We start from the raw sequence: 27691 nt of genomic DNA on the forward strand, positions 1-27691 counted from the left end.
TGTGCGTGCGTATTTGGAGGCATAATTTGATAATTAGACATAATTAGAGACATTGATTTGTGTTATATAGGACTAACAACACTAACGGCAGCAACAAGAACAAAACTCAAGAATTCCTTGATTAAAATGTTTTTTTTTTTTTTTTTTTTTTTTTTTTCATCTCTACACCAGGTGTCCAACCTCTACCTGTATGACAGCGTCTTGATGCTGGCCAACGCCTTCTACAGGAAACTGGAGGACAGGAAGTGGCACAGCATGGCCAGCCTCAACTGCATGAGGAAGTCTACCAAGCCATGGAATGGAGGATGGTCCATGCTGGACACCATACAAAAGGTATTTCTCTGTTTAACTTGATATGATTTTTGTCTTGCTTTTTTAAATTACTTTTTAATCATTTTTCATATCACAGAATTGCTTTTAATTTACTATAAACAAGGGCAGCCATAGTCATAAAATAATTCCCAATATTATTCTATAATGAATGATTTTATAAGAGTAGCTATAACACTATGTACTAAGAGGTACTCAGGAAGTTCACTGCAAGTTCACAGAACCACTATGACTTATGCTCGTCTCTCAGAAGATGTAAATTTAGTTTAGCATTTCGTGAAATAAGTGTAAAGAAGCTGATTATCAGTTTTGATCTCCATGTTTGGCTAAGAGATGGATTTCAGGGCTATGGCAGATTCCTGACTCTGATCTCTTTAAGCTTCTGTGATACTCTTAGTTCTCTCATTGAAATGCATCCACATATGCAGTGCATTGGTTTAATTTCATCCTTTTCCAACTGACAATTGGAATTTCCCTTGGTTATAGGGCCATGCTGATTTAATCTCATGTGTGACAAGAGCTGACCACACCAATCATAAAGCAAGGAAACAGTAAAAAAGATTTTTCTTGTCACATCTGACTCGCGGTGACATTCAAAAGAAATTGTAAGCTGCCATCACTTGGTTTCCTTCAATTCAGGAAACCATGCTCTGATTCCAGAGATGTATTAGAATTTGTCATGAGAGGTGTTTCTTTTTTTTTTTTTTTTTTTTTTTTTTTTTACAACACAAGCAAACCACCATCTGAAAAATATATATTATTTATTTATTTTTTAAAATAAAACTGGATCACCATCAGAGAAAAGGTTTTTGAGTGTGCCAACTAAAGGGGTCATTTGTATGAATCATATGCTGTGATTCAAACAGTGACTAATGCAGTACAGTATGAATGATAAACAAAATTGTTTTCTGGGAGAGGTGAACAATCACAAAAGAACATATTGTCCTGAGACTTAAAATGCTGCTTACATTTACTCCATACAGTACATATGGCATAAGCCATTTGTTAGCGTGTATCTTCCCCTGCACTGTACTGTCTCAAAGAAGGAAGATATGCCATATACATGATATTCCAGGAAAGTGGCTTACCTGAATCCATTTAATTAAAAAAAAAAAAAAAATGTGTTGTAAATAATTAGGTGTAAATGAGTTCACCCACTGTACCCAAAAGAAGTCTGGAGTTTATTTTCCTTTTCCCCTCTTCACACATACATGCGCACACATACACAAACAACCACTGCACACCCACAAACAAACAAGTACACTAACAGCATTATTAAGACTGTCATGTCATGACCTCACCCATACTAATTATACTGCTTGCTATTGCTATAGGGACGGATCAGTGGTCTGACTGGGATGATGGACTTCCGCGCCGAGGGCTCTAATTCCCATGTACAATTTGAGATTCTTGGAACGAGCTACAGTGAAACCTTCGGGAAAGACGCCAAACGGGTCAGTCCAGATAATTAGGTATACTTGTCGGTAATTGACACCTCTTGAGACACTGAAATGTCCACATGTGGTGGACTGAACTCTTCTGGTATGCCAAGTAGGTTGATACAAATGCTATATTATTTGAAAAATAAGCTTAAGCAAGGATGGTTTATCTGCCTTGTGGGTGCCCCACATTTTTAATGTCCAAAAAGGTTGGGAACCCTTTCATGTCCCAGACAGAGATGCATTAGACATGCAGACCATTTGGTAAGAGTTTGTCCTGAGGAACTCCTTCTGAAAAGCTTTTTGTTAGTAAATAAAACTAGGGTTACATAACTGTCTCTGCTGTAGGCATGGAGGTACAATGAAATTGATGATTAAAATAGCAATATATTATCACAGAGTGACACCTTATGAAGACAGAAAATAAGAGTTAAATTAATCTATTCCTCAAAATTTCCCTGCAACCCTCTTAAGGATCCCTGGGGGGACCACACTATCTACACGGTAGCTATTTCAGGGCTATATAATGAGAGCTTCCAGCTGTCGATTGTGTTTACTATCCTATATGGTTTTTGAGTTCAGTTGGGTTTCATGAACTACCTGAACCTTTGTTAGCTGTGTGTCAGGTTTGAGGGTGCCCTCTACTGGAGCTCTTGGACCAGGCAGATCAGTGTGGTTTTGTCTTCCATTTCATCACTCCGGCCATCTCGGCCAGCAAACAACAGGTGTCTGTTAAGACACAACAGCCAGTGCCCAGGGTGCAAGGCAGAGTTCATATTAGTCTAAACAGCATATCATGCAATTGAAAGCCCGAGTATTTTGATAGTGAATTATAATCAGTCTCTTTTGATGTTGAGTCATTTATAGCCCACGAGGCTGACAAATGTTTATCTGGGGTTTATCAGGGGTTGTTTTGCACATTTATTTCCCCCTGTTGACTTTATTATGTTTGGATAGGGGTTATGTGATCATAAGGCAGCACATATGTTTTTACTGGGAGACAGAAGGCAATGTGCCCTGACCATTTCAGAGAAGAGCATGTTCCCAGGAAGCCTGCGTGATCCTCAAGTGTTGTAGAATTTAAGTGAGAGATTGAGCGCCTTGTTTGTGCACTGCTGGGTGTAATTTGTTTGTTGTTGTGGATGTCCTGATTCAGTCAGGGACTTCTTGCAGAATGAAGAAGAATTGAGTTTCCTGGCAATCTATGTAGAGCAGGACTGACCAGAAGCGGTAATGAAGATTTAATCACCACTCAGCCTAACTGGAATCATGGAGCCAATTCATCATAATGTGGTCATTAGCATTAGCTGAGAAAAGCTGCATGAGGCATGGAAACATGCATACACATTACGATGCACAAGCACAGCCACACATTTATACACAGCACAAACATTTGACCACTAGACTGCATTAATACACAAACATATGTAGTACACACTGTTTGCTTTGGATTGCGGATAGTGAGAGCACGCAGCCAGGCAAACAGGGTGCAGAGGCCAGGGAGCATGCTAGCATGTGGGCGCTTGTATCTCAAAATCATTAGAGGCAGAAGGGGACAGCAAGGCCGGTCAGCGGGATGCCAAATGCATTCACTGCTGTTGTTCATTACCTGGCATGCCTATCAGTCTGCCTGCCCACTACTTGGCACAGCCATTTACTGGGAGAAAATACACAGTCTCATGCACCCCTCTGCTCTGGACCCCTAGAAAAGGATGTTCATATACGTCCCTGGTCTCGCATTGTGCACAGGTTTTACTTATTTAGTTGTCAGCCATCTAAAAAGGTCACACCATCACGAGGCTCCCTCTGTAATACGATGTCATGTTGTCATGAGTCTTTCGAGTGGAGTGTAACAATGTTAGTGTGCCCGCTCAAGCCCCACCAACCCACATCCGCCCCTCTAAGCCATGCTCATTTTATCCTCCTCTCTTTTATCTTCACCTCATCACCCGTCCTCCCCCTCCCCCTCCCCTCTTGCTCTCTTCTCTCCTTTCCATCCATTCCTCCCCATTTTTCAGACCTAGTTTCCTCCCTCTCCATCATCGTTTATCTGCATTCAGTCCATTTTCTCCCCAGCCTGATGGCTCTTAGATGAGGCGTCTTTTTGGTTAGAAACTGTAATGAAGACTGAAATACTATTTCCTGGATGGCTACTGTGAATTTTCTCCACCATCCAGTGCTGCTGCAGAGTGATCGATGCTGTTGTTGTTTTGGTTTCCTAGTTTGCTCTTATTGATGTGTCAGCTCTTCTCTAAGCAGATATTGCTAATGACTTCCAGATTACACAAAGATCCTCGTAGCAAAAAGTCTATTCATTTGAGTGTAATTGTTCCTCCTAGCCACGTATGTGTGCCTCATGCAGACTCATCATCATATAGACTTTATGTAAACGCAACAACATGGCCTTTATAATTGTAATTATCATTACATTGATTAAAGGTGCATTAAGCTCAATTACTGTTGTCCACTAGCAGAATATGAGCATTATATTTCAATTTCTGATGCTGCTCTAATAAGCTGGCTTATTTGCTCTGTTGTGAAAACTTCCATATCCCCGTTCCTTGCAGGTTACTGTAAGCTGTCCAAAAAAAACTTGTTGATGCTGAAATTTGGTTACCAATAGAGGCTGATAAAACTAAAAAATTACTTAATGCTCCTGTAATTATTTCTAATTGAGCAGTGTTGAAAAAGTGTAAGGGTAAATTTTTCATTTTTATATCAACACAACTTATTCAAACCTAGATAAAATACAGCCATATTTTTCTGTATGATTATTCCATTCAATGCTGAAATAATTTTCTGAGAATCGCAGGCGATACTGTTTACCGGTACTTGTTATTGTTTTAGAAGTGAACACTATCCAACCCGAAGTCCGAGGCCACTGGACTGGTTTTCAGCTCTGCTTTGAAGAGGAACAGCCAATCAGTGTTTCAGGGCAGGTATATTGATAACAAAGAAAGGAGAGTGCAGCTGAATTTTCAAAACAATAATGGTTTCTTTCAAGGATAGTGTAATCATTGCAGCTTTGGAACCAGTTTCGTCTGAAATAGATGACATAAAATAAAATACTTACAAGTAAAGTCAGCTTTGAAGGGTTTTCTTCAAAGAGATGGTGTTTTAGCCTTTCTTACAGCTTGATTTCACAGGAACTTGGTTTATCAGGTAGTTCTGCTTGTTTCCCTGGTCAAGAAAGCAGTTTGTATTTTTGTTTTGCGCTGCTTGCTCTCATGGAGGATCAGATGCAGTCGGTGTCCAGAGCAATTCAGAGGTCTGTCATCGATGTTGTCTATTTGTTTAGCTTCCAAAAGAAAAGAAGTATAAGTAGTATTCTGTAGTAGTATACAGTAGTGTTCTGGGAATATAGTGCATATATATATGTGTGTGTGTGTGTTTCTACCCTTCACCTGACTCAAATGTAATTCACAGCCTTAGCGAACATGAAATTGCTGTGACTTTATCCAATGACGAAATGCTTCACATTAAATGGCATAAATTGAAAATAAACAACATAGCTGATAGTTGTTATTCTTTGTACCCGCCAACAAATGTGTAGATGTCAACAGATGTGTGGATGTGTAGACACACACTGATTGTAACACACACTTTGTTAACTTGACTTGGTGAAATTTGTCTTTTGCTCATTCACTTTTGGTCATGCCCATAGCTAAAATCATTTATTTACGTTATGGGGCAAGGCATATTTGTGTGTCAAAACAGAGCACCAAAAATAGATAGTTCTATTAGGCTAACAAAGCAAAGCCATGACGGCCTAATAAAATTTAGATCTACATTTATTTTTGATTAAAACGTTCACATTGAGTACGTGAGTTGACTAACTGAACTCATTTTGTCTAAAGGCTGTGTAGGGAAGACATCAATAAATGTGGGAAAAAGGGGAAAAATGTGATAATTTGGAGCTTTCATTTTCACGGTACAGTTCTCTTATTATGTTTTCTCCGAGTGATTTCATCTTGGCAGTGGAATAAACTCTTTTACTCCATGTTGTTCTCTTCTCTCCTCTCCTCTCTCACATTTTTAGTCTTATTCTCTCCTTCATTTGACACACGGGTATAAAGTGAAAGTTGTTGCTGTGGGAAGTTAGAATGACAGACAGGCGCCATGTCTGCCCAGCTCATCTCTGGTACATCAGGATAGATAAGACGTCTCTTGTTTTGACTCATTCAAATGGCCAGCTTGTTTATCGCTGTCTTCCAGGTGGGCTGAGATAAAGCCACTGGCACCATCCCAACCCTTCCTCCTGGTGAAAGAATGCAAAGGGGCTGTACAAAAAAAGTGGCGAGAGACACTTTACTATGATACACTTGCATGCACTTCTAAGCACCCAAACACACATGAACACATGCATGCAAGCCCATAACACGCACACACACAGAGAGTCAACGATATTAAGCAGAAATAAGGCAAGCAGCAGCAATCTAACATGTATGTATTCATCACACACACACACACACACACACACAGGCATGTCAATGCAGTTGGCGAGGCAGACAAAGGGGTCTGGTTCAATAAGAAGCTCGGTTGCATGATGGACTTGTCAATATGTAAGCACCTGGCAGGCTGAGCTGGCTGAGGAAATGGAGACGTAAAATAGCTGCAACTAGCTCAAAGTAGCTCATGGCTCCACGTTCTTAATGAGGCAGTTTAGATGGGTCCCATGAAAGGGAACAATGTGCTTTGTATAAGATTTTTAGGAAATAATTGAGACCATTGTGGCGGTATGAATGTAGGACTGTTTGATTGTATCCCTTTTGCGTGTTCAAAAGGTCATTGGCATTTGCTGAGTCCCATTACAGACAGTTATTTTAAGGTGATAGGCATCATAACCATTAGTTGTAAATAGCTGTCCTGTTGTTGTGTGGCTTTCCAAAAGAGATACCGCAAAGCCTCATTAGCTCGATATTGTCCATTGTGCTGTGGGATAGTTCAAAAAGTGTGTTGTTTTTATTGATTTGGGCATTATATATCTAGACTGAGACATTCTATAGCAGTGCTATAGAATGGAGAGAGTACAATGCTTGTACTCTCTTCATGACTGAAGCCTATGCATAATTATTGGCATAATTTGCAAAACCTCAGTCATCAATATTTAAGAAAGGAGCACAGAATAAATGAAAGAATAAAAGAATAAATAAATGAATGAATGAAAGAAATAATAAATTGATAGATTTTTTTTTTCTTTTTTGGCATTACAGGGTTTTTTTTCTACAAAGTACATCTCTTCACTGGAGATGTTTTCTGTCAAGTCCTTCATTTACATGAAAATTATTTGTCCTTTTTTGTTAAAAGGAAGATTGGATTTGACAAAATGTTATTTCTGTTAACATTTGATAGTTACATTTTCAAAGCTCGTGATCAAACATCTCAATGCTGCCATTATGGCTGTTTTTGTCACATAGACGTTTTCGGGCACAACGCCCCTTCCTCCGTGTGCTGTGACAATTAAACCAATCAGATGCTTCACTTTATTGCCACAGCACTCTGAGGAAGGGCGTCTTGCCCGACACTTACTACAGGAGGGCTGTCCTGAACTTTATTTCTATTTCATAGTTTGAGGATTCAGCACCAAATATTCATGGCATTTATGTGTGGGTTGAGCCTGTTTTTATGTGTTTATGTTTCTGTCATATGTTGGTATGCGCCGAGTGTCACTTTACTGTAGGCACTGAGTGTGTGACCTTCCCAGTGGCGCCTTGGTGTGTAAAGCTCTGTGAAGTAGAAGTGTTTCGTCTTTAGTGTTGTTCTTTAGCTCATGGCACAGAGAGGACTCACTGTGTTTCACTGAGGGCGAAGCTGCTCATGGGGAAAATAGCCCTCTGTGAAGCAGACAACACAAGGTGACATTTTGTCTCCCCCACACGTACACAAGCATGCACACTCTGCTCTCACACACGGTTCAGGCAGGTACCATCCCTCATACATCCACGTGCGCAGATAAACAAGTCAACACACACACGCTTTTGGTTGGAATTTACCAACCAAAGTGTAGTCATTTTCCACATAATGCCACATCTGCTGCCCCATCATCCAAAAATGACATGTCACATTGCTTTCAGCAAAGTACAGTATAACTAGAGTTGTATATCAGATACACAGAGGCATGCAAATGTATAGGGCATAACCTTGTATCATTTGACAGTGAGCATTCTCTATGAATAGGTTAATAATCCTTCACCAGTTTACTGGCTCACATCACAATGGAAAATGCTAGGGCATTTCGGCACAGAGCTTTCATCAGAGCGTTTCAAATGCTCTGATGAAGCGCCAGAACGTGCACTGTGATGCGAGTCAATAAACTGGTGAAATGTGAGTATCTTGTCCTCCTTGACTTGATGAACTGGGATGTGCTGCCTTTTTACACTTTCTGAACACTGGATATTGGGTTTAGCACTCCACTAAAAGTCACTCTGTTGAAGCGCAACCTTCTCCTCCAACTAAGTTAATACTCTTCTTAACAGTGACATACTGTTCAGATAGTGCTTAAAGACCAGTGTTGTGGTTGTTACTGGAGAAAACTATTAAATTACACATTGCTCACTGTTGTTCTTCAAAGTAATGAATTAACTTTTGTACTCCCTCCCAAGAAAAGTAAGTAGTTTCTCTACTTAAATTAAAACTAAGTCTATTAAATTACTTTGATGTCAAAGGCAGAAATGCTAGGCTTACTTGCATTCACTGGGATAAAACATATTGTAGAGTTAAGCCCATGTAATAACCACTGGTACACTAAATAATGACAGACACTAAATCTTTAAGGGTTTTTTTTTATTATTATTATTAAACAAAAATAAAGCCTAGAGCATTAAAGTACAACTTTATGTGTGCTCTACTGGTAATCCAGACATTTTCAACATGACCTGAAGACCGGACAAGGGTAATCTTTTGTAAGCTGTTGCACCAGTGACGGGGTGACAAAAGCTAAAGAATGTACAGTAACACAAATAATGGCCAATTTCTTAGACCAGTAACTGATCTGATTACAGAGAGTTGAACACTGATGCCTTATGTCATTCTGAACAGGACAACTAACGTGATTATAGTGATGCATTACCCTCCACACTAATAAAGCCCCATAGAGGACACATCATATTTAGATTATATATACACTCACACAGGCTCAGGAGTGATAGACATGACTGTTTTGCTGTCTGCAGGGTAGCTGTACAGACTCTTGCAGCTTAATTCTGACACTGGGCAAGAGTATTTGCATAGGATCAGAAGTTTTGCATTTGGATTACGAAGGACAAAGAGACTCTGCTGATTGTGAGATGTTCTTCTCCTTCTGGGGTTATTTGCAAGTCTGACCCGTTCACTACTTTGTACACCTTTATTTCATTCACTGTTGAGTGCCTTTATAGCATTCACTGCATTGTGTACTCACATGGTGATTGTTGTGATTTTGTTTTTTTTTTGTTTTGTTTTTTTTTTTTTTTCTGTTATCAATCTCTGCCAGCAGTCATGGCCCAAAACACAAGAATACACAATTCATGCTTCCGCAACCACAAATACAAGTAGATATTATAACTTTTACCCTCCGTCTCCAATTTCTGGTCCTGTTATTTCCAAACCCAGGAGCCTATGTCAAAATCAAGACAAGAGAAAGAGTGCAAGAGCCTCAATATTTCATGAAGCTATCAGCCTTCAAAGTTCAGAGCAGGGCTCATGAAATGATGAAATATTCCAACTTAAAAATATCTCTTGGTACTGGTGTTCACGGTTTTGATCTCTGGTACCTTTTTTTTCCTTCAAATTGAATGGAATGCCCAAAGCCATTTTCTAACCATCAGCCATCAGCTCTTTGAATAAACTGTCTTTGTCGGAAAATAGTGAGGTGTTACGACTGCCTGTGTTAATGTTCTGAAGGATATGCCATGCCACAGTGAGGCACAAGGGCACAGTTTCTCCTTGTTAGAAGCTACCGACAAGCTGACTTCCATTGAATCTGTGGTAGTGTGGACTGAATTTCATACAGAATGAGTATGTGCAAGTGCAATGTGAGTAACATCTATACATATACAAGTTTGAGAAGAGGTTGAGCAGCTGTAGAGATACTGTATAAGCTGTCATATTGAATAAAGTGAATTTGAATTAACTGAGTTGAACTCACTGTCAGGTTGCAAGCAATCTCCATTGTAGAAATACTTGTTTTCAGTCAGAAAACCCCAATGGTCCAAAATAAATAGCTCCAGTGAAATTAAAATACTGACATTTTGATTCCAACAACTAAAGGATAAAAGGTCCCTTGCATAACTTCTCGCTGCATTCTCCACTCGTGTCTCTCTCATTGCGGTAGAGTCCACAGTGTGTTTCTGTGGGCAATGCCTAAACGTGGCTCCTGCAGAGGGAGGCCTGTGCAGTGATGAGATCAGGCTGAGCTGTAACTACAGAGGCCTGCTGTTTGGCCTCAGGCCACCTTTCATGTCCTGTCAGCTCAAGTTTCTGAGACCACTCCCAGTGATGTGTCATATCCTTGGAAATCTTTGTCCAGCTAGCAGCACTGATTAAGAATTAAAAAAAAGAAAAAAAGAAAAACTGAAGTCTTCCCAACTTGAGACATAACTCAAAAGGTTGACGGTGTGGAATAAGGGTCATTAAGTTCAGAGATGGGTTAGGAGCTAGTGACACACTCAAAATTACCTGTGATGGGTCTGGCAAAATTATTATGCGTATAATTTTACAATTTGTCCCATCCTCAGTGTCACTGTTTCCCTGTTGGTTTTACATTAGGTGGGAATGAATGTCTATTTTTACTTAAATTTCACATCATATCCCTGATTTTCTTTCTCATCTAGCTCATTGTCATCATCATCATCATCATCATCATCATCATCATCATCTCACCATCACTGCTGGCATCATGATCACTATTCAAAAGAGTAGTAATCTGTATAATTACCATCATCTTCATCATTGTGACTGTCATGACATCATCACCATCACCACCATCATCATGTTCTCCGGCCACCTCCATTACTGGTAAAGTATACATTGCTCAGACACAGTGAGGCTAAAAGCAGCTCTCTGCAGCATTTTGAGGGGTGGAGATTGAATAGAGAGTCCTGATAGCATGCTAATGGCCTACACTTGTTGCCTTGGTGACCAGCTCAGATGTTTGCATGGACTTTGGCCTGTCAGTGTCAAGCCGCAAACTGAGCCACAATGTGTCTGATAGGATGATGAGTTTAGTCACAGTTTACCTCCTGTGTGACTCCATTGCTCGATAATTGATTGTCCAATTATTTGAGTGCTAGGTTTGTTGATGAGAAATTTGGTGTACACACACACACACGCACACACACACACACACACACACACACACCCACACACACACACACACACACACACACACACACACACACACTATTATTTTTGATTTTTTTTTTCTCAGCAACAAGCCTCTGCTGCAGTTTTTTCCTCACCCATGTTCTCTCTTCTCTCTCTGCTTCTCTTTGTCTCTATCTATCTATCCATCTATCTGTCTGTCTTTCTGTCTGTCTGTTTCTTTCTCTTTCCTCTCTGCTTTTTTTCTTGCCCTCTTAGCTGGCGACCTGGGATTCAACTCGTGGTTTGAATGGTAGTCTAAAGGAAAGCCGGATCGAGAGTGGTATGCAAGGAGTGACTCTCAAGATTGTAACATTACTGGTAAGTTGTGAAAGTGTGCTGCATCTATTGACATCTGACTTGAGTGGGCAAATATCTGAGTAAGGAACAACTGAGTATACTTGAGGCAATTATTGTTAAATCACTAATATTTGTGAGATTGCTCCATGCGCCAAACATTTCAGAGTTTCTGTTTTGGTTTGAAGAGCTAAACCAAACATGTAAATACACAAAAGCCCCTCCAATAAAAGTTTGTGAATTTTAGTTTAAAAAAAAAAAAAAGAAAAAAAAAAGAAATATTTTTAATGTGTGTCTGCTGAACATCCAGGCTTAAGATGCAATCCTTCTGCTGCTAGGTTCGATGAGCTCTTAGAAAATCTGCAGGCCAAGCTTATCACAGGTGAATGGAGAGCTGATAAAGGGCAATACACGATCCTGAAGCACTGGACCTATCCTAATCCACTTTACACTGCTCGGTCAGTCGCTGGCCTTTTTCTCTGTGGGAAAAGGGATTTGCAAGGTCCTCTTCTCCAACTTACACTGTGAATCTACAGCATCAGAGAGCCATTTAATTCAACCCCTCTATGCAGCAGCTTATCCTCAACCTCACTACTTCTAGATGCTACAGTCTCTTTCCTCCTCCATCGGTCTTTCTCCCCCTGCCCCCCTCTCTCTTTCTCCATGCCTCCTCCTCTTCACACATGATTTACCAGCACCGTATTTATTCACATAAGTTCTCCTCAGCTCTCTCTCAGCAGTGTCGTTTAATCAAGTCATTTTCCTGAGCCCACTTCAACACTCTTCCCCCCTCTCTTTCTCGCCCCCTCTCTCTCTCCCATCTTCTTTAGCGCTCTTTCGCTCACTCTTCCACTTCCTCCACCTCCACCTTCTCCCCCTCCTCCACCCATTTAATTCCACCCTGACACTTCCAACCCATAAAGAAGAACCATGGTTAGGTGCAATAAATTTAGAATGGCAATTGCTGGCTGTTGAAGCATCACCAGTCGCCATAGTGCCATGTGTTACAGGTCAACAGTCGCCCAGGAAACTCTTTTTATTATGATGAAGTTTAACTTAGACCACCTCAGACACTCTTCATAAAGGTGTCACCCCAAAGCATTAAAGATGACTGAATGCATCCTCGCCATGGCTGCCGATCTGGTTCCCAAAGAGATTATGGAGCATCTTGACAAATCACATGTCTGTGATTAAGTACACATACTGTACAATCTAGTCTCTTCGAGGGTTTGAGGATAAATGTTAGGCTTTAAGCCCAAATGCATGCATATTCTCATTGCTCAGCATTATCATCGTGAGTAATGAATTTCCCCAAAACTCCCTCAGCCCGTTATTCTATATTCATGTGAACAGGAGGAGCCTTTTGTTATGGTGGCAGAGAACATTTTGGGTCAACCTAAGAGGTACAAGGGTTTCTCCATTGACGTCCTGGATGCCCTGGCCAAGATCCTTGGTTTCAAGTATGACATCTACCAAGTCGGAGACGGCAAGTATGGCTCAGCCCTCCCTAATGGATCCTGGAATGGCATGATCGGAGAGCTCATTGGCAAGGTTAGTCTTTTGATTCCGGTCAAGTGATGTTCAGACTTCAGTCCAAATAAATTTCTGGGACTCAGGCCACTTTTTCCAGTTATAACTCTAAGCTTAATTGTAAAACTCAGCTATAAATAAATAAATAAATAAATAATTTAAAAAAAAAAAAAAACTTTGTATGCATCCAAAGAATCAATCACCAACTGTCTGTGAGCTCCAAGTTCAAATTCATTTATTTCTACAGCCGTGCATCACAAGCATGCCTCAAAAGTAAAGTATGAGCTTACTTCTAACTCCAGTCTATGTATGACATCAGACATGAATGGTTTTCTTATTTCCAGCTTTTGGGAAAATTTGACAGAGAGAAAACTGATTAGGCTGTTGTGGGTCATAATAATAAAGTGAAGTTAACACATTTTAATCGTCGGCAAAGGCTGTGCTCCTTGAAATTGATGCTGAAATGAATGGCATAAAAATATTACTCTTTATTAGAAGGCTTCTTTATTCTCTTAATTCATGCTTCTGAAGTCCTGTAAATTGCTCTGTGGAGAATATGAGAACTTTTATTGTGAAACCTAGTGTGAGCTATCACACCTGTCAGCCCAGCAATCTTGCACCTTTGTTTGTCAGAGGGAACCCAATTGCTCACACCACAACATTGTCTCTGATTGTGGTCTGGAGTGAATATTGTTATTTTTAACTTAACAATACTGGCTTGATTACTTTCATCAGACTTCACACATGCCCACAGATATGCCTGTGAGAGAGTGTTGATTTATGTTTAGACATATAGGTATCTTAAAGCTGCCTTATGCTTACCTGTTGAATAGATTGTTAGAGAGATGTAAGGGAGAAGCTGGATGGGCGAGTAGCAGACCTGACAAGAGTGTTAAAATTACAAATGACACACATGTATAATTCATAGTTCATTTTGACACATACACATCTAACAAATCTATGATATTGCCCATATGACACAATAATGTAAATGGTCCATGATATTTCTGAGTTACATATTTTCTTAATCACAGTGCAATGAGGATATAGTAAAGACTTAATTTTAAGATTAAAAACCAATTATATCATATCAGTCAAATGCATTGGATTCATCTTCAATATAAATCCACATACATAAGACTCAGATACAGTGAATGTTATTTCCAGAGGAAATGAAAGAGGATCACACATGGGGATGAAATAAGAACATATGACTCTCTGCCCACAGCGAGCCGACCTGGCCATATCAGCCATCACCATCACCCCAGAGCGAGAGAGCGTGGTGGATTTCAGCAAGCGCTATCTGGACTACTCAGTTGGAATCCTGATGCGCAAGTCAGAGGAGAAGATCAACATTTTCTCCTTGCTAGCACCATTTGACTTGGCAGTATGGGCGTGCATTGCTGCTGCCATCCCTGTGGTGGGCATCATGATCTTCCTGCTCAGGCGCATCCAGGCAGTGCGTTCCCAGAACAACACAGGAGGCCACCCGCCAGCCTCGGTCTCCACTTCGCTCCAGAGTGCCATCTGGATCGTCTATGGTGCCTTTGTGCAGCAAGGTGGGTGGAGGACAGTGGCTACCATTCATGTGCCACTGACAGCCAGGATTACATAGGATTTCATTTGAATGAAACTAAACCAAATTATTTCACTTAAGCACTTTTCTAGTTGAAGAAGTCCAGAATCACTGTTTGGCTTCTATGAGAACATTTCCACTTGGCCTTCGATGGCATGTAATTGAACACCACTAGTATAAAGGCTCAGGCAAAGTAGCAGTCTAGGTTTTAATTGCAAAAACAACAGAATTAATAAATCATAAACACTATTCAAGCACACTGATATGCTTGGAAATGATTTTGTCACAAAGTGAAATAGCAATAATACCAGTCATTTTGTATGATTCAATGATGCACTTATACTCTAAGAACCTGGAGTACATAATGGAGTGCAGACTGCTTTGTAAATGATAAAACCCTCAATCAAAGCACAACAAAAGACTACTAGGAATTCCATTGCAACATTTTATATAGAATTATTACAGTCTCCTATAGATGGAAGCTTTGATGCAAGGATTAACTATTTATTGGTAAAGACTGAAAAAAAAATGTTACACTGTATCTGAAGTCCATGTCTACAAGGTACAATAAGCATGTTCATACACATAATGAACATCACAATCGTTCTCTTGGTGAATGGTTGTCTTGCTGACTTGCTGAGTCTGGCAGCTGTCATATACAATGCAGCCCAAGTTTCTTCTTCCATCTTATCAGTAGTATTGTAAAGCATCATGAACCCTGAGCTCTACAATACAATATGGCAGCCACTTGTAACACATAGTAAAGACTATTATACAGTGTCATGCATAATCATAACCATTCATAATGGCACAACATTTATAATCTATTATGCCCTACAGATGCAGCATAGTAAATACAGTAATGAACATGCTTATAGTGCATTATAGACATGACCTTCACAGAGAGTGTTGGTGAAAAAGCGTATTTAAATTTCAGAAGGTGGATCAAGACATTTGTAAAAACTATATTTTCAGTTTGCCACAAAACTGTCAAAGTAGTTTTATATGTTTTTTACAAAATTGTTTTTTAATAAGACAGAAATGTGCATCTGCAGTTTCTTGTAGAGCATTAGACCACAGATGTACAGTAATCTGTGGCTATAAAAATAACGCCATGTTGTGAAAGTGCAATTTATGAGTAGCCCATTAAGCTGACATACAGACATGCTAATGGAGGATAAAATTAAAACACGTCCAAGCAGTGGAAACACCTTTATGGTTGTCAATATAAATGCTACACAGATACAGCTCAAGGATACAGTTTGAGGCACAATGCCCACGCCAGCATTTTCTAAAGGTGCCCTTGTCAAGGGGATTGTCCCACCTTTGGGTCTGGTGGAGATCCAGGCCTCTCCAATTTGGATAAATGACTACTTCAGCAACTGATGTTAAAGACTGCTCTGCATTTATCAAAGTCTGGCCCACTGCCCATGAGCCTTTTTAAACCCAGCGCCCACTATATTTCAGGAAAAGCTGAATTCTCTGTCTCTTCCTTTTTTTTTTTTCATCTGTTTTCTGGCTCAACTTCCACCATTGGCACCTCTTGTTTGACTCAAGGGCATGGCATTTTTTTTTTCATGGGATGACGTAAGTCACTTTGATATGGATCTGACTGCTGATGTTTAGTGCGGCATTGTCAGAGGGCGTAAACTTGGCAGACGTATTCCCCCAATGATTTCGTAATGATATTCCGACTGTTGGCTGCCTTAGCTGTGAGGTCAGTGCAGATGAAACTGACTGCCCACAGATACACTTTCTTCACACACTGGTTATTTTGAATGGGGATTGCCCCTCCTTGGTTCCATGCGGTAGCTGGAGAAAAGTAACGCGAATTTTAATTCGCCTTCTTCTATTTTATGACTTAATTTGAACTTGTCCGTGAAACTGGGCGAAATAAATATTTTCATTCACTAACAAAGACGACAGTGACCGTGACAGTGGTCCAGACTTTTGCAGGAGGGTGTAAGGTCAACATTCAGCAAAGTTTCATGATGCACAATTCACATCCAATAACCTTAGCAAATCAGTCAGAGTCATATGTTATAAAAAGTGACTGAAGTTGAGGTGCTATACAACCGACAAGGCTTTCATTTTTTCCCCAAGCTGTCCTAAGGGTTCAGCTGTGTTGATTGTGACACTTTTAGACAAATATGTTTTCATTATTTTTCACACTCCTGAATCTTTCAGATGACATTTCTTTGGCTGTAGTCTTTAAAATTAAAATGTATGCTGACATTTTCCCCATCCACACGCTGATTTTGGACATTTGGAGAGAAAAGTCAGGGAGAAGCAGGAGTCAGTGTGACAGAGGAGCAGTGAAGATGGAGAAGCTAATGTCACGAACTGATCTTTTGCCCTCAGAGGGAACAGGGAAGGCAAGGGATAAAAGATGTAATGGCAAGAGAGTTAACACCTACAAGCTCCAAAATAAACCACAATAGAGCTGCACTGGATATACTGACTTAATATTGCATGTCTACAATTTGAGTTTAATTTGAATTCGTAAAAACCACAAACTTTTATTACTGAAAAGTCACACTTCTTATTTAGGTATATTATGATTAAATAATACACGCAAATATACCAATCACTAATGGGGAGATGTAAAACAAAGATAAGGAGATGAAACCGAGAGGGATTTTCAAGCTCTGAGATAACACATCACTTAGATATCCTTAACACGTCGCACATTCATTGTAGTATATGGGAAACTGTGCATATGGAGCACCAGATGAAATGATTTACCACGCAGACATGGATGATTTGGGTGTCTATTTTCTCATCACTTAATGGTTAAGCTGGCCAGTAGCCCAAAAACTGTATTCCTTTAATAGGATTACATTGGCATATTATTCTAGATTAATGATAGGCCATAGTTTTGAGTGAGAATTAACATAAGGCTATACGGTATATAATGGTGATGGTGATTTCTGTCTGACTGTGTGAATGCACAGCTAAATCGATATTTATGTCTGTCTGTTTGTTTTCACCTGCACCGCTCCACAGGAAGTGACTCAGTCCTAGGATCAGTGGCCCTGCGAATCGTCATGGGCAGCTGGTGGCTCTTCACCCTCATCGTCTGCTCCTCCTACACAGCCAACCTGGCCGCTTACCTCACCGTGTCGCGGATGGACAATGCCGTGCGGTAAGACACGTCACCCTCAATCAACATTTTCAATAATTTATCGGGCTCTTATACATGAGAAAGGGTATTCTTCACCAAATGTTGTATAGCATATTTAAATTCATAAAAAACAGTAAATGGATTCTCATTCACTAAAGCAACAAAGGCAACCCCCTACTTAATTGTACTTTTCATTCTAGCTCATGGACAATGTTGGCCTAAACCCTGTAAACATTACAAACCTTGAGCAACATACAGTAAGCAGTGATATCAGTTAATGCAAGCTTTGTCTGCCAACGTTGAAGCATCATGTTTTTTTAGACTTGCTTATTTTTTAATTTACCTTTACCTCATGGACAAACTCATAGGCTTCCTTTGTGCAGTAGCGGTTTTAGGCACGGGCGAAGCGGGCAGCCGCCCGGGGCGGCATATTTTCATGTCACGTGGGGGGCGGCATGAGCGCAAAAAAAAAAAAAAAAAAAAAAAAATCATCCTCGCTGCAAAGCAGTTTTCTATTACCGTATTCATCTGAATAGAAGACCATATTTTTTCCACTGAAAATGCCCTGAAAAAACGCCCTCGTCTAATATTGGGGTCTAAGCAAATACACATGTATTGTGCTTGCATATAAACCAGTAGGTAGGCTCGCCTGATGCCGCAATTACCGGCGAATGGCCGCATTGCGCAGTCAATAATCAACCATGTTGTCTGTGTCACTGTCCGTTGTGCTGCTGCAGCCGCGTATGAACAAAAGTTGATTTATAATGAGAGGATGGCAGTATGTGTGCGCCGCTCACCTGTCAGATCCGGCAGACCTGACCGGGTGGGCGCAGCACCTGTAAGCATCAAGCCGGTGCCGCGACCGGCCCGCCTGATGCTGACCGGTGGCTTTTTTTTATGCAAACAAGATTTTGTCCATATAAAAAGTATTTTTCCAAAAAAAGGTATTTGTGCAGGTGTTGGCGCCCCTGCTCTGGGAGGGGCGCGTGTAGCCGCCAGAGGGGCACCGGTAGCGGCCGTTATCGCTTGGAAGTTCTTGCTCCACGCGCGCGCGCGCACGGCTAGAGTGGAAGGGCGCAAGGCAGTAATTTCGCCCAGGGCGGCAACATGGGCAGAACCGCCACTGCCTTTGTGCTACATAGTACTGAGCCTGTTCAAAACGGTAGTAAGTATTCTGTACAGCCAAGGTTGACATGTGTAGGTAGCTGTGTTATTTTATCTACAGAGGCAAGTGCAGTAGTACAGGCTGAAGGCTCATCTATGTGCATCTCTCCTCAGTTTTGCACTTTGGACTGCTTTTCTGTAATTTCTAACCCACTGCCTAACAAGAAGGCTGTCCTCAGTCCAAATGTTATTTGTCAGTAAATCCAATTTGGTACACTCTCTGTCCCCAAAGAACCAGCAGAAAGGTATTTGATTGCATTGGGTCTGTCTACTGTTGAACAAATAGCCACATGTGGACATGTGAGGAGAGGGAGGGAATGCTAAGCAGTACCCAAGTCACCTGTTAAGGGACTGTGTGTGTGTGTGTGTGTGTGTGTGTGTGCCTGGGAGGGATGTTATGTATGTGGGTGTTTGTGGGTGTACCTGCCTAAATGGACAAGTGTGTACTTTATACTGTATGTGGTGTACATTGGACCTAAGTCAGCATGAGTAAGTGTGTTTGAATTTGCAATTATAAGGACGGATATCTTTTTTAGATCATTTTAGTGCAGTTTAACGCCTCTTCAAATCTCAGGGGCAAATGACTGCAATCACACTGATTGAGGTGGGGGTTAAAGACACTGAAGTCAGATCGTGAGAAAAAAAACATTAAGGACACATACTGTACTTATCCTTCTATGTCGACTTAATCAATTGTAACTTAAGTAGTATGTCTGGGATTCATTTGTTGGTAACTGGCGTTCATTAGGTGGAATGGATGAATGGAGCTTGAAAAATACAAGTCTTAAAGGTCCCACCTAATATAAAAAAGAAAATGTTTAGAAGTTGAGGACACTTTTCAAGGTAATAGACTCCGCTGTTAAATTCCCCAGGCACCCACACAGATGTTTTCAGTTAAGTTGGCTGATTAGCCAGCATCAGACAACAGAAGTGACTGTCAGGGTGTAAACAGACCATGCTTGATTGACATTTCACTGACTCTCCTATGATAGATTTGTTGCACCGAATAGGGTTAATCCAATTTAGTCCCCCTTAAAAAAAAAAAAAAAAAAAAGCACAAGAATTGCAGCTAGCACAAATGTGGTAGTTCTGGTGGAATTAATCATTAAAATACTATGTAAAATCGCACCTCTGATATGTATTTCTATATGCATAATGCCAGAGACGTTCATACCCTACTACAGGCAAGTATGAATATGTTAAGAAAATGTTTTTCTAGCTAGCTAAATCTATCACTTTCAATAAATACATTACAGATAACTTGATAACCTGAAGGACATCGTTGATAAAACAGTAAGTGCTGGCTGAACGTCATTGAAATACATGTAACATACTAAGTACAGGCACCCTGGAATATTTCCGATGACGTACTTTGGTGACACAAACATCCGGTCTTTTGATCGACCATTTAAAAAGAGAAACCTTCATATCCTTCGTAGTGCAGTGCTACCAAGGACGCATCCTTCTTCAGCTGCAGCCTAGGCTTTGAGAAGAGGCCAATTGTGTTGACCTTGGTCAAAGCTGACCTCATCTTAGACCAAACATTTCTCCACCCAACATCAATCTGAGTAAAAGTTCAATCAGCAAACATAACGGGGACTTGAATCAAACCTGAAGCCTCTCCAGACAGCTGTCAGTAATGTATGGTTCTTTTTTCAATAGTGAAAAAAACAAAAGATATTGAATAGGACCTAGTAACCTTGTTCCCAAAGTTTCTCTTGCATAGAGAGTAGAAAAGCCTGGAGGAAGGTCTCCTATTATTGGGGGAAAATGTGCGGGAGCCACCCACCATGCTGTCATTTTGTTGTGCATCAGAATTTGAACAAGATTGCACAACTTGTTAATCATCGATCATCAACTGCACAGGACTTATACAAGCCTCTTCCAGAGGATGATTGCATATTGCCTCCAAGAGCTCCATATTTCGCCAACCACTCATTTTTTATCTTCACGTTTTCTCATGAGGAAATATATTCTGCAGGGCAAGTGGAAGCAAAGCAGAAACAGAAACCTCAGATTTTTTTCCATCCAGTAAAGCCAGAAGTCCAAAGAAATAGGAGAGCTTCATCAAAGCTGTCATTGAGAGTGTCTGATCAACCACATTTATCATATCCCCTAGTATTATTATCTCCTTTAAATGCATACGCATACAGGAGGGAAACATTGCGTCGGCATGAAACATGCATTTCAGATGATGGGCAAACTGGGTTTCCAGACTGTTGCACCTGTTGCAACAGGGCAGAATGTACCTGGAAAGACACACAAAAGGCTTTTTAAATCTGGTTCTGCAAGAACAATCAATTGATTTCATTAACACGTCTGTATGACTTTGAGCCTCTCAGATATCACATGAATCAATATTAATTTAAACAAACCGGCTGCAGTGGCTATAACTGTTACACTTGAATATCCAGAAATGCACTCTGCAGTTGCTGTGGTGGGTTAGTGCTAAATCATCTTATCCATATCAGGACATAATATTTACCAAGCTGGACACGGCCATTGCCAAGCAACCATAAAGAACCGTAGCGCCTCATTACGAGTTCCTTTGATTCATACAAGACCTTAGCGAACACTACAAATAAAAGATTACTTGAGACTGGAAGGTTGATTGGTCTAAGTGTGTGAATGTGTGTATGTGTGTGTAGTGTTTGGGGAATAAGCGTGGCCTAGGCGTGTTTGTCTTTGAGAAAGAGAAAGGAAGAGGGAAGTGTAGTATATGTGTGAGTGGTCGTGGACGTGCATGCAGCCCTTCTTTCAGTCTTCGTCCATTATGGCTAATGAACAGAGGGCTAAGGGTTTGACCTCTCTGTATTGATCTGGAGTCCTCAAAGGGTAGGTTGCAGTGCTAAAGAAAAGAAAAGGAGGGCGAGTGACACACAGAGAGAGAGAGAGAGAGATGTGAAGGAGATGATGATGATTATCCCTTGTATGAATTCCTACTTTAAATATGGTTGGTCCTGTCTTACTGGTAATTGGTAAAATGGGACATCGCAACTATATTATATTTGGAAGTGTCCAATGTCAAAGGTTTAATCAGTAATATTTGTATTTCCAAGATAGAGGTTGAAGTGGAGCCTGTCGCTGAGCTGAGGCTTGCAATAGATATCACAGTTGCCCAGTTGTTGTTTTAGTTCTCCTGGTTGCCAGTAAATGTTATTAAACAGTTCATATTACTGATTGAATCTTTAATATTCAGCTTAGTTTCAGCTTTACTCATCAAGTTTCACAGGTACATCAGTGTAGATACTGAGAGGCAGAATGGGTAGGATTTGTCGTCTGCAGTTTGTAAACACAACATTCAAAGTTCGTTTCTTAGGATGACAACAAAATGAAAAGACAGCCCAAAATGTAAAACATTCAGTCACCATTCTGGGAAAAAAGCATTTGGCCCTCCAGCACCTACCTGTCCAACAGAAAACAGGCCAACACCGCACTGCTCTTCATCCTCATCCTCTCCTTCAGTGCTCGCCAGCAGGTGAAAGCCAACAGGCTTTGTCCACTTGGTGTATCGCCTCGCTATATTTCCCTTTTCTGCGTCCGCGATTTTTGTAGCTTCCTATTGGACGTCATGCAATCAATCTGGCACTGCTCACTGTAATTGGCTGGAAGCTACACACCCACTGCCCAAAGGCAGACGCCCAGAACAGTCCTGAGCTCAGCAAAACAATCCAGGCAGAGGGCAAGGTCTCTGCAGACACACACACCAACACACACTTCCACTGGGTCATAACTGATGACTGAGAGGGATTATTTTTGTAAGAGTCCATATATTGCTTTTTTTTAGGGAACATCATACTCATTCTGCCTTTAACGTCATATCAACCTGTCCAATGTAAATATTCAACTTGATATCACCTGACTATCAGCTGACTTTACTTATATACGGAGTTGATACTAAATTGCACATTTGGCACTGGACTGTCCAAATAAAGCGATACCTTTTCTAAACTTGGCTCATATGCAGTAAAACTAAATCTATAACCAAATCAAACCATAAAACCCACCAAAATGTACTTTCTGTGGATCAGACAGCAGACTTGGTCATTGACCTTTCAGCCCATGGCTTTCAACAAAACATGGACTGAAACATCTGTGTCCCGTGTGGGTTTTGTGCTCGTTAGGAAACGCGTGTTAAACATGTTGTCCACTTTTGTTTGTCCTTTATGTGTGTGAGCCTCATGGTTACATTTGGAAGATAATCTTGGTGATGCACATTATACTGTGATTTGTTTGTAGGCTGTTACATAAATTAAATCAGAATATTTCACACTGGAATCCAGCGGAGTTACTGGCTCGTAGTTCCATCCCATCGAATGAGCCGGAAGCCATGAAATACCTAATCAATTGTTTCTCTCACTCACTTGCCTTTTAATGTTTTTTTTTTCTTACAACCATACCAGATACACTGCTAATTAAATGGCTGAATTAGCCTGGTGTTGTTACCTTTAGATGAGCTATTCGATTTTCTCACCATTTAGGTAATTGGATAGAAGACAATCTTAGCTATGTACACATTCCAGTGTCACTCCAGCATGTTGATTTACTGATGAAATGTAGCAAATGCAAGGACCAACATGTCAGATATACCAGCCTAACTCCAGTCAAGGAATTAGATAATTTTCTTGGCAGATTGCGGTTCAAATTACATTGGAAGCAAACTCTAATTAGAGGCATATTGCCATTTAGCAAAAACATTGTTGTACAAAACTGGCAATTATCTCTACAGCAATGAAGGCATACAACATACAGCCTCAAGGAGCCCACATTGTTTGCCACCCACATGCAGTGCATAACATCAGCATATGTTAAATCTACGTCCTGCAGGAACTTAGCAAAAACTGTGTTACACTCATAATCTGCCTCTGGTAGAAAAGGCGGCAATTTGGGAAAGTTTATCTGGGTTCACCAACATAATCAGAACAGTTTGTGTGTCTGTTGTTAATTATGGCAGCTACCAGCACTCAAGGTTAATCTCATATAATCCAGCAGTTAACAGGCCAAGATCCCTCATCCCTCATGCCATGACCCCTTGGTGCATATTTATGTGATTTTGCTGACAGGGCATTGATTGGTTTGCTACTTGTCTTGTATTTGAAATTACTTGAATCATGACGTATCTGTAGTTTTTCTAGTGGGCTACAAAAATGGGGACATGGCAATAGATTGCACTATATCTGTCCATTAGATGTAACTTCTCCACTTGCTGAACTTGACAAAACCTGGAGGGAAGATGCATACTTCGTACTGTGTTCAAAAACATCACATTTTTTTGCTTGATGGAGGCGTTTTAATTAAAATCACATTTTAAAGCTCCGAACCAGCCTAACTGCTGCACCACCTCTGAATGTGATGAAACATAGAGGGAATGATGTTTTATCTATATGTTTTTACTGTGCAGCACTTTGGCTACCCCCGTGGTTCTTTTTAAATGTGCTATACAAATAAAGTTGTATTGTATTGTATTGTATTGTATCTTGGAGTTGAAGGAGCGTCTGTATCATACATGTTTACTTGTTAAGGTGTGAACTCTCACTCTATGCCATTCTCACAGTTCTCACTTTATACAACAGCTATTTAGGAATTTTACATGTTAACAATTTTACAGGTTAACATATTGCAAGCAGTAGCAACTTTGCACGCAGACAACACTGACAATCAATTACGTATGCATGCTGAAAATAAGCCCACGGTGTAATATCATTGCTGATATATAACAGAATATTTGTAACATGCTATGCTCTTAAATTGAAATCATGTAGAAATTAATGCACAAGGTATTCCATAGTGTGTTTTTCTCATTAATGTCTTCTAGCTTTAATTTCCACAATACATAAACTTCCTGCTCTTAGTCATGGCAGCTCTCCAGCTGAGACAAAATGAAAGGAAAATGATTCTCACAGTTGTGTGTCTTTTCCAATCCCCATGTTTTTCAAGCTCATAAACTAACTTATTGCCTATGCATCTCTGACTCCAGGTCTTTCCAGGACCTGTCCAAGCAGGTGGACCTGGTGTACGGAACAGTACGGGACTCGGCTGTGTACGAATATTTCCGAGCCAAAGGCACCAACCCGCTGGAGCAGGACAGCACCTTTGCTGAGCTCTGGAGGACCATCAACAAGAACAACGGCCATGAGAACTCCGTCTCCAGCCCATCAGAGGGCATCAAGAAGGTGACTGCTTCATTGGCCTGTGTGTTAACACGCAGAATGTTGAACTTGAATGCAGTTGAACTTACAATTAGTCATGTGTGCTTTTACCTAGTAGTCCAGTATAACGTTGATTTTGTCTTAGGATCAGGCACATGAGGGGTCATAACATCTTCCAAAGTAATCCATTAAATGCAGTGCAAATACTGGACTTGGTCATTGTTATGTTTTTGGTTTGGTGAAGGCTCCACAAGCTGAAATTAAATTAAATTAAATTAAATTAAATTAAATTAAATTAAATTAAATTAAATCAAACATTAAAAAATATCTATGCGCTTAAACATCATTTGGTACTTTTGTGAGAGAAATTAATTGAAGCTATACAATGATAAATTTCAAATTTATCAAATTAGTTGTGGTTTAAGTCGTGTGAAGTGTTTCACAAAGTGTTTCATTTGACACATTGAAGAAAAAGGTATTGCAAGGTATTGGTTAAGCTGTTTTGATTTAGCAGCAGTCAACAACAGGGATACATTACTTTGATTTCCACAAATTGTCAGTGCTTGTAAGTAAATACCTTTCCAGACAAAAGTGGGAACAAATGCTGAGAAGTCTATCCTTGATTTTAATTAAGTGTCACTTTAACAGAGTCAGGACCAGTTAGGAACAAACTCATGTTCACAGAGAAATAATAACTGGCCCTGATTTATTGAGGTGTGGGAGTTTTAATCTATTGAATTGTGGGGTTTATTTAATTGCTCTTGATTAACACAAATTCAGGGTGCTACTGGAATGAATATTTTATGTATTCTCTCTCTCTCTCTCTCTCTCTCTCTCTCTCTCTCTCTCTCTCTCTCTCTCTCTCTCACACACACACACACACACACACACACACACCTATACAGATATACACACCGTCATGTTCACAATGCAGACAGAGGCATCACTTATAATTAAAGCAATTTGGCACTGAGCTGTCTATAAACATACACACTTGCCATGAAACTGTCTTATTATCTGAGCAGCTAATTGCATGTTGTTGCACGCCATCAGGCCACATGTACAGATATGTGCATCAAAGGAAAACAGCTCTTCTCAGATTTCACTCCCAACTGTAGTGAGAGGCCATTTAATTCACAAACGAAAATAGTTAATCACTTAAATACAGTGGTGCTCATATCCAGTGAACCACCAAAATATACTACTGCATGTTACTCTGACTTTATCCTGAATATTCGTTTGTGCATGCTTGTTAAACTTTTTTTTTCTCTCAGTTTTAGTATTCATTCATTCATTCGTTTATTAAGGGGTGGTGAACTTCAGGACCTGCAGTCCAAATTATATATGACACAAAAAGGCCATTCACCGTTTTATTCACTGACAGCGCAGAATTATTTTGGAAGAAATAGCAAGTAGGAACACCCCAGGGACGAAGGTGCCATGCCATTGGCCCAACAGCTCATTATTCCCCAACCCCAATTAAGAAAATGTTGCTTAGTTTCAGTTGTACTGAAAACCTCAGCCACTGCTGTGAAAAGTTTCTGTCAGTCTGCATGGATTTTTGTCATTCTTCATGCTGTGCGTAAGTGTTTGACATAGGCTAGTGGTTTTTAGCCTAAGTGGCAGTGAGCCTTGTGAATAAAGTCACATAGAACTGATACTGTAGCATGTCCCTCCTCAGCAGTTCAATATGAAACAGCATGCTGAGACTGAACATTTCATGGGGAGGGACTGTTCAAAGTAGGCAGATTGGGCAATAACCCAGGCAGTGAAGCCCATCTCGTACCCAGTGTGGTTGGTGAAGCAATTGACTATGAAAACCTCTTCACAAAATGCAGCATGCACAGTCACGAATTCCATAAAATGAATAAATTTCAGCACCGGGACACCACCACTGGGTCTCAGTAAAAAGGAAACAGGATTTTCAGAGGTGAACTCCCATATACTACCATACCATGCTGTCACTCGTGTTTTTTTTGTTTTTTTTTGTGAAGTTGTGAAGCTGCAGGTTTTTTTCAAGAGACAAGCTACTCATGGACATTGTCTAAGGCTTTGATCACTGTAACAGTTTGTGAGACACTTACCCAAACTTTGATTGAGTCCATAAAACTTCAGGGGTAAGCAGGACTTAAAGTAGGTAGAAAAAAAAAACATAATTTGTCCACACTTACAGGCTCAGTACAAACAACAATTGATAGCACAGAGAAAAAACAATTCTGGGCAATCCGCTATGCACAAATTCTTACAATGCATGCCTGGTTTCCCAAGTGTAAATTGTTAATCCCTGCCAACAATAATTAACCAGACAAATAGAGAGAAAATTAAAATAGTGGTTTGGGAAAGTTATGTGCCTACTTCTAGGGCTGAGCAATATGGACAAAATCAAATATCACGATATGTTTGACCAAAAACCTCAATATCAGTATTGTAATGATAATATAGGAATACTGGTGCTTTGATAAGATGTTTAAACACAAGAGATTTTTGATAAATAATCATCAGTAATGAAAAATGACCAAGCAGGTAGAGACAAATAACATAACAGCTTCACCAGTCGAGATCAGAAAATGCCATCTCTTTACTGTGTTGCAGCCTTCAACACCAAAATGGACAAGGCTTATGTGAGATCACGATATCCAACAACCCTAGACAATAAATAGTCTCATGTGACGATATTGATATAATATCGTTACATCGTGCAGCCTTAGCTACTACTCAACCTAACACAGCTTATATGATCAGA

The 27691-nt window shown here is 40.2% G+C and overlaps 1 protein-coding gene across 1 annotated transcript in view; it reads left to right on the forward strand.

The window, feature by feature from the left end:
- The window catches only part of grid1a (glutamate receptor, ionotropic, delta 1a), a 96332-nt gene that overhangs the window by 62649 nt on the left and 5992 nt on the right, over nucleotides 1-27691 (forward strand). Inside the window, exons 5-11 of the mRNA XM_030070845.1 lie at nucleotides 172-333; nucleotides 1665-1784; nucleotides 11328-11429; nucleotides 12759-12956; nucleotides 14164-14494; nucleotides 17518-17656; nucleotides 24777-24972. Coding sequence (XP_029926705.1) covers nucleotides 172-333; nucleotides 1665-1784; nucleotides 11328-11429; nucleotides 12759-12956; nucleotides 14164-14494; nucleotides 17518-17656; nucleotides 24777-24972 — 1248 coding nt within the window. The remainder of the gene's footprint in view (nucleotides 1-171; nucleotides 334-1664; nucleotides 1785-11327; nucleotides 11430-12758; nucleotides 12957-14163; nucleotides 14495-17517; nucleotides 17657-24776; nucleotides 24973-27691) is intronic.

Source organism: Myripristis murdjan, chromosome 15 (genome assembly GCF_902150065.1).
Source record: "Myripristis murdjan chromosome 15, fMyrMur1.1, whole genome shotgun sequence".
Taxonomy (NCBI): domain Eukaryota; kingdom Metazoa; phylum Chordata; class Actinopteri; order Holocentriformes; family Holocentridae; genus Myripristis; species Myripristis murdjan.